The sequence below is a fragment of the Triticum aestivum genome, chromosome 2A, assembly GCF_018294505.1.
Source record: "Triticum aestivum cultivar Chinese Spring chromosome 2A, IWGSC CS RefSeq v2.1, whole genome shotgun sequence".
NCBI classification, from domain to species: Eukaryota; Viridiplantae; Streptophyta; class Magnoliopsida; order Poales; family Poaceae; genus Triticum; species Triticum aestivum.
Window position 1 is genome coordinate 780,019,041 of NC_057797.1, and position 7,632 is coordinate 780,026,672.

At 45.0% G+C, this 7,632-nt stretch overlaps 1 protein-coding gene across 5 annotated transcripts; it reads right to left on the minus strand.

Annotated features, from left to right (window-relative positions):
* Window positions 1–2,943: 2,943 nt before the first annotated feature.
* LOC123191190 (protein PSK SIMULATOR 1) lies at window positions 2,944–6,028 on the minus strand. Of its 5 annotated transcripts, none has more exons than XM_044603982.1 (6): window positions 5,696–6,028; window positions 5,253–5,613; window positions 4,951–5,045; window positions 4,603–4,672; window positions 4,412–4,510; window positions 2,944–3,274 (listed from the first exon to the last, which is right to left on the minus strand). In XM_044603982.1, the coding sequence occupies exons 2-6, from the start codon at window positions 5,296–5,298 to the stop codon at window positions 3,237–3,239; spliced, it is 348 nt and encodes a 115-aa protein (XP_044459917.1). In that variant the 5' UTR covers window positions 5,299–5,613; window positions 5,696–6,028; the 3' UTR covers window positions 2,944–3,236. The 5 variants fall into 5 exon arrangements, with proteins under 5 accessions (XP_044459917.1, XP_044459915.1, XP_044459913.1 ...); XM_044603980.1 differs by having other exon boundaries at window positions 4,412–4,519; XM_044603978.1 differs by having other exon boundaries at window positions 2,944–4,519; window positions 5,253–5,595.
* Window positions 6,029–7,632: the final 1,604 nt, after the last annotated feature.

A 7,632-nucleotide genomic window follows, 5' to 3' on the forward strand; every position in this document is an offset into this window, starting at 1 on the left:
CAAAACAGTAGATAATATAACATGGAGCAATCAAAAATTATAGATACGTTGGAGACGTATCACTGATGTAGTAAACAGGTCGTTGAACCGGGTACTCTTTACCTGCCTCTTTCCTTTCCACCACAATGGCCACACTGACAGCCCGGTTATTAGCTGCAACGTATAACAACAACGACTCCTTATCAATGGGAGTAGCAAGAACGGGCGGCTCAGCCAACTATGTCTTCAGATCCTCAAACGCTTGATTAGCAGCATCACTCCAAACAAAGTGATCTATCTTCTTCATCATATGGTAAAGAGGGATAACTTTCTCCCCTAATCGGCTTATGAACTGGCTTAAAGCCGCAATACGACCCGCCAAACGCTGAACATCATTAACACATGTCGGTTTAGCTAAGAAAGTAATAGCCTTGATTTTCTCCGGGTTAGCTTCAATGCCTCTGTTAGAGACCAGAAAACCCAAAAGCTTACCCGCTGGTACACCAAAAACACACTTGGTTGGGTTAAGCATCATCTTATAGACCCGCGGATTGTCAAACGTTTCTTTCAAATCATCAATCAGAGTCTCCTTCTTTCTGGATTTTACCACAATGTCATCCACATAAGCATGAACATTACGCCCGATCTGATTGTGAATGCAATTCTGCACACACCGCTGGTAAGTCGCGTGGGCACTCTTGAGCCCAAAAGGCATAGACACATAGCAGAAGGCTCCAAATGGAGTAATGAAAGCTGTCTTCTCCTGGTCCTTAACCGCCATTTTGATACGATGATAACCAGAAAAAGCATCCAAAAAACTCAAACGCTCACAACCCACCGTAGCATCAATGATTTGATCAATACGAGGGAGAGCAAATTGGATCAGCCGGACAAGCCTTGTTTAAGTCCGTGTAGTCCACACACATTCGCCAAGTGCCATTCTTCTTAAGAACCAACACCGGGTTAGCCAACCACTCATCATGAAACACTTCAATGATAAACCCGGCCGCTAAGAGCCGGGCTACTTCTTCACCAATGGCCTTCCGCCTCTCCTCGTTAAAATGGCGAAGGGATTGCTTGAACGGCTTAAATTTTGGATCAATATTAAGAGTGTGCTCAGCGAGTTCCCTCGGTACACCTGGCATGTCTAAAGGCTTCCATGCAAAGATGTCCCGGTTCTCACGGATGAACTCGATGAGCGCGCTTTCCTATTTCGGATCCAGATTGGCACTAATACTGAACTGCTTAGATTAGTCGCTAGGAACAAAATCGACAAACTTGGTGTCATCTGCTGACTTAAACTTTAGCAAGGGATCATGCTCCGTGGTTGGCTTCTTCAAGGACGTCAGGTCCGCCGGGTCAACATTATCTTTGTAAAATTTCATCTCCTCTGTTGCACAAACTGATTCAGCATAAGCAGCATCGCCTTCTTCACACTCCAAAGCCACCTTGCGACTCCCATGCACTGTGATGTTGACTTTGCAACCTGGCATCTTAAGCTGCAAGTAGACATAACAAGGCCTCGCCATGAACTTAGCTTAAGCCGGCCGCCCAAACAGAGCATGATAAGGGCTCTTGATCTTAACCACTTCGAAGGTGAGAGTCTCAGCTCTGGAATCATGCTCATCTCCAAAGGCTACCTCCAAGGATATCTTACCCACTGGATAGGCCGACTTACCAGGCACAACACCGTGAAAAACGGTGTTTGAGGGCTTAAGATTTTTATCTGTCAGTCCCATGCGACTAAAGGTTTCATAATAAAGTATATTAATGCTACTACCTCCATCCATGAGTACCCTAGTAAATTTATAGCCTCCAACCAGAGGCGCCACCACTAGAGCCAGGTGACCCGGATTGTCAACCCGGGGCGGGTGATCCTCACGACTCCATATAATAGGTTGCTCTGACCACCGTAAGTATTGTGGCACCGCTGGCTCAACAGCATTCACTGCCCTCTTATGAAGCTTCTGATCCCGCTTACACAAGCTAATGGTAAAAACATGGTACTGCCCACTACTCAATTGCTTCGGGTTGCTCTGATAACCAGACTGCTGCTGCTGCTGATTTCCTTGATTATTCTGCTGGTTGTAACCACCTTGATTGCCTTGACCGTGAAACCCAGAATTTGAGTCGCCGCCTCCATGACACGGACCATGCGAGCCAGACCCTGAACCGCCGTTCGGGCCACGGTTGTGCTGGACAGACTCCCGGAAGTGTCTCATGATACTGCAATCCTTCCACAGATGGGTAGCCGGCCTCTCTTCCGTTTCGTGCTTGGGACATGGCTAATTCAATATTACTTCAAGGTCAAATTTTGTGCCTTGAGCCGGCCTCCCCTTACGATGCTGGTTATAACTCCGCGCACCAGTGTTAGCCACAAAATCATCAGCTTTACGCTTACCGTTGCCGCCCTGATTGGCAGGGTTGTACTGCTGTCCCTTTCTGCCGCTACTCTTCTTTCCCTTTCCCGATCTTTCGTCCTCAGAGTCGGGGTCCTTGGTACCATCAGAGTTGGCATACTTAACGAGAGCCGCCATAAGCTCCACTACACCATGACAAAAATTTAGGGGTCACCACATATGCCGGGAAAACTAGCCATTGGAGGCATACCAACTGCCGGGAATGCTTTTTGCCAGCAAATATGAACTGCCCTTGAAAGTCCTGTCGGGGAAAACAATTCCTGGCAGTTAGTATGAACCCCGGCAGATTCTCTGCCTTTAATATTCATACCTTTGCCGACAGTTAGAACTATTCCCAGCATACAGCTTTTTCCCGGCAGACTGACAATTTAGGGCAGATACAAGAGTTTCCCGGTAAACAAACTGCCTGTATTTCTGTCCACTTCAAACTAACAAATCTCCGAATATTGCATACATGTATTTCAACAGGTATCATTTATCTTCACTCCTTTTTGTACCATCTAGATATAACACACATGCATACAGTAATTAAGATTGCATCACATAATAGAAAATGTGTGCATTTATATGTAATCAATCTATCATCCATACATAGGTTCACAAGTGCAGGACATCCAAGAGCAGAAAGATCCATCATGGATGCCTACATGCACACATAGGCATACAAGTCCAGAAACAGGACAAGCCAAAAGCACAACCATCCATCAGGTCTACATGCATACATATGTACGTTCATATGCCAGTATTACATCATAGACAAAAGCGCAAAATATAAGATCTGCTTTTAGGTAGAAAAATATCCCAGCAGAAGATCCTTTTAGCTCAACAAACACACCTCTACAAACTTGTGGATGCAAAGGCATTATACTGGTGACCTGTAAAAAGAAGGAAATAGCCAAATAGATCAGCTCAGTAGAACACATGTTCCAAACATAGAAGTTGCATGGCTGAAAAAGAAAATTGGCTAATCCAAATGAAAAAGACACATGTGTGTCGCCTTGTACTTTGCATTTCACAAGGCACAAATAGATTGTGTGTATGTACTCATAAGAACAGATTACGCACTATGTATGGATCATCAGAAAGATCAATATAACCTATCACTATAAATATTTACCAGTAGTCATCTTCTTTTGGTGTATTGATTTCTCTTGATTGCTATCAAGTTAATACAACATCCAAAAACTGTAGGTAAGGATTAATTACTAGCAATCTAGTGGCAACGCAGGGTGTCCTCCGTTCTACTTTTTTGTACATGTTTGATCTATATAAGTGTGTACTAGTGCTAGACAGTGAGAATCAATAATTATGAGAATGTATACCAACTGAACAGCCCTCTGATTAAATCTGCTGCTTGGTTTTAGAAAAAAGTGTTGATTCAACAAAAAGAAGAAGAATTTGCAGGCACATAAATCATTTCCTGAAATGAATATAGGTTGCTCAAAATAAAAGAATGTTGGTTTGCTGAACATATAGTTGTGTGATCCCTCTTATTAATCCATGATGTTTGTCCAACTGTGTGCAAAGTTTAAGTAGTAGCTGCAGAATTGTTTAAGAAACAGGGTTGCTTGTTGACTCAGAATAAAAGGAGTTAAGCATGTGTTTGAAAATAGGCACATTTTTAATCTACTGGGGAAACCAAAAAAAGTACTAGTTACTCTGGAGAAAATAGGAAACTTGTAGGTTCCTACTTTCAAACACATGCTTGACTCAGAAAAATAATAAATCTTCAGAATGTGGAGAGGAGAAACATATCTTGCTAGCTCCCAGAGTGTCGGTGCTTGCTACTTCAGTCCTAGAACTAAATCGGCATTGAGAGAGAGCGTTTCTATAGAATGGCAAGCTATGATTGCTATTCAGACAAAATAACAGGGAAATAAATAAATGCATGGTTCATCAACAAAACTGAACAGTTACCTACATATATAAGAGGCCATATGGAAATTGACTACATTAAGGAAATTCGGGCATTAAGCAGGCATGATAAACATCATGTGAGTCGTCAAATTTACTTGCTATATTTTCAGTTTGATTGATGATGTTAGCATAATGTAGTGGCAGACCACATGAACCTAGCCTTTTGTTCTGACCTTGCTCCATGAAGTCGGTACCTACAGGAACTGTTTATTCAGGGAGTTGTATCAGGAAATTATCAGATACATTTTTGTCCAAACAATAAAGCAGCCAATCAATAAATAATGACCAGCTTCACCGAATGCATCCCGGATTTGTATATCCAGAAAAAAGACGATATCGACAAGCTTTTCTACAGTCTGGATAGAGGATCACCCAAAGCAATGTTAGCACCTTTCAGAAGAAATAGAAGGCAATATGTGAGCAGCGCATTCACCAAAAACTATTTAAACTAAACGCTACCAAGCAAAGCCCTACAGACAAAATTACAGAAGGCCAAGACATAAAGTAATGAAGTAGTCCCTCCGTCACATAATATAAGAGCGTTTTTGACACTAGTGCTTTTGACACTACAGTGGTGTCAAAAATGCTCTTATATTAATGGATGGAGGGAGTAAATGTGTATGATGATAATTACATCCTCCAAAGGTCTGGACCACAAGGATTTCTTCTTCAAAGTTTTCACAAGCTTCCTTTGGCGCTCTAGTTCACTGTTGAAAATCATAACACTCTCTGCAAAAAACGAAAATTGAATATAATGAATATCTCTAATAGCATATTTGCAGTACAGTTTTACAATCTACTGAAGTTCTTTAACAATGTCATCAGTCTGGCAGTACCTCTTCTAGCTGCTGGTACAGACGCAAGTACCAGCAGCTAGACGTGTGTGTGTCTGTGTGTGTGTAGTGAAGGTTTGGATTTGATGGGTATGAAACGTACTTTGCTTTAGGGCTGGCTTGGTCATGATGTTGATGAAGCGCGCCATTGAGTGGGCAGGGCTCCTTCTCCTCTTGAGCTTGGCAAACAGGTCAGGTCCATCTAGGGGTCATCCTGCGACCAACCCATCCGCCAGAGAATCCACTCGAAGGAAAGGAAGGTAGGAAAGGAGAGAAAATCAAGAGGGGGCAGACCTTGTCCCATATACTAGGGTTGGAGCAGCGCCGGTTGTGGGCAAGGAGCTGAGCCATGAAGACCTCCCGGTGGTCCTTCTCCTCTTCCTCCTCCGTCAGGTCCCTCTTGGCACTGTGGATCTGGACGAACTTGAAGGGCATGCTGAGTTCTTCTGCAGCAGTAGCACGAACTTAACAAAGACAGGAACCATGTCAGCGAACTCGAATCAGAGAGAGAGGCGTGTGGAGGAGAAGAGGGGAGCGAGAAGGGACCTTGTGGATGAGCTCCATTGCTTGGCCACTGCGGATCTGGAAGCACCGTGGTGGATCTGGCCACCGGTTGCGGTGGCGGCTCTGGGCGGGGATGCGGGTAGGACATGGATGCGGATGGGCGGCGGCGTGCGTCGGAGGTGCGGGTGTGGGGAGCTGTCGATGGGGATTTGTTGGCAGCGTGAGTATGGGATTCAGAGGCGGCGGTGCTGGGTCGAGGCAGGGGTTGCAGGAGGTCGACTGGGTGATGGAGGGGATGGGGCGGTGGCGCTGGGCGGGGCGGCAATGAGGGGGTGAGTCGGCGACGGCGCTAGGGTTGGTGGAGTCGAGGACGAGATGCAGTGCGGCAGCTGATGCGGGAGAACGATGGCAGCCAGATGTAGCGTGGATAAGGCCGCGTGGACGCGATGGGCTTCGAGTGCCTTCTAATTTTTCATTCTCCCATGACTCTCGCGCGCCTTTTTGGGCCTCAATTCTTTCATGCGCGCGCCCATGCCAACCCGGCTGTGATTTCGCCCTCAAATGGAATTCAGGGCAATTGGGCCGACCGTAAAGATGCCGGCACATTGTCTGCCCGTGTGATTCCACCATTCCCGGCAGTTTAATTGACCTACATAGTGTTGCCCGACACATAGAGCTTTAGGGGCAGTTAATTGACCCCAATTCTTGATCATTCCCGGCAGTTAATTGCCCTTAAATTTTTGTCATGGTGTAGTGCTCTCCATGTCGTTTCAATGACGCTTAAGCCGCCCAAGCTTCTGCTTGAGTGGAATGAAGCGGCAATTTTTCTCTAACATTAGAACCGCTGATCCGACGTTGATGTTATCTGAAGAATGTATGATAGTCGAGACCCGGCGCACCCAGCTGGTTGTTAAATCGCCCTCATCTTGAACACAAGAAACCAAATCCACGATCGACATAGGCTGCTTGCATGTATCTTTGATGTTCTGGATAAACCGGGCCTTCAACTCTGCCCATGACCCGATGGAATTGGCCGGCAGACCCTTCAACCACGTACGAGCCGTCCCTTCCAGCATCATAGTGAAATACTTAGCGTATGCAGCCTCGCTAACATCCATCATCTCCATAGCCATCTCATAACTCTCCACCCAGGCCTCAGGGGGTTGATCCGCTGTGTAATTAGGCACCTTACGAGGGCCTTTGAAGTCCTTGGGCAGACGCTCGTTTCGCAGAGCCGCCGTTAAACACGGCACACCAAAAGCTCTAGAAGTTACTGAAGGAAATATGCCCTAGAGGCAATAATAAAGTTATTATTTATTTCCTTACATCATGATAAATGTTTATTATTCATGCTAGAATTGTATTAACCGGAAACATAATACATGTGTGAATACATAGACCAACAGAGTGTCACTAGTATGCCTCTACTTGACTAGCTCGTTAATCAAAGATGGTTATGTTTCCTAACCATGAACAAGGAGTTGTTATTTGATTAACGAGGTCACATCATTAGTAGAATGATCTGATTGACATGACCCATTCCATTAGCTTAGCACCCGATCGTTTAGTATGTTGCTATTGCTTTCTTGATGACTTATACATGTTCCTATAACTATGAGATTATGCAACTCCCGTTTACCGGAGGAACACTTTGGGTACTACCAAACGTCACAACGTAACTGGGTGATTATAAAGGAGTACTACAGGTGTCTCCAATGGTAGATGTTGGGTTGGCGTATTTCGAGATTAGGGTTTGTCACTCCGATTGTCGGAGAGGTATCTCTGGGCCCTCTCGGTAATGCACATCACATAAGCCTTGCAAGCACTGCAACTAATATGTTAGTTGTGAGATGATGTATTACGGAACGAGTAAAGAGACTTACCGGTAACGAGATTGAACAAGGTATTGGATACCGACGATCGAATCTCGGGCAAGTAACATACCGATGACAAAGGGAACAACGTATGTTGTTATGCGG

Coding starts and splice junctions, on each gene's coding strand:
- LOC123191190 (XM_044603978.1), bottom strand. CDS start 5,298: ATGGCGCGCTTCATCAACATCATGACCAAGCCAGCCCTAAAGCAAA. Junction 4,673..4,950: donor GGTCCAGACCTTTGGAGGAT/GTAATTATCATC, acceptor TCCTCTATCCAG/ACTGTAGAAAAGCTTGTCGA. Junction 4,520..4,602: donor GGATGCATTCGGTGAAGCTG/GTCATTATTTAT, acceptor CTGAATAAACAG/TTCCTGTAGGTACCGACTTC.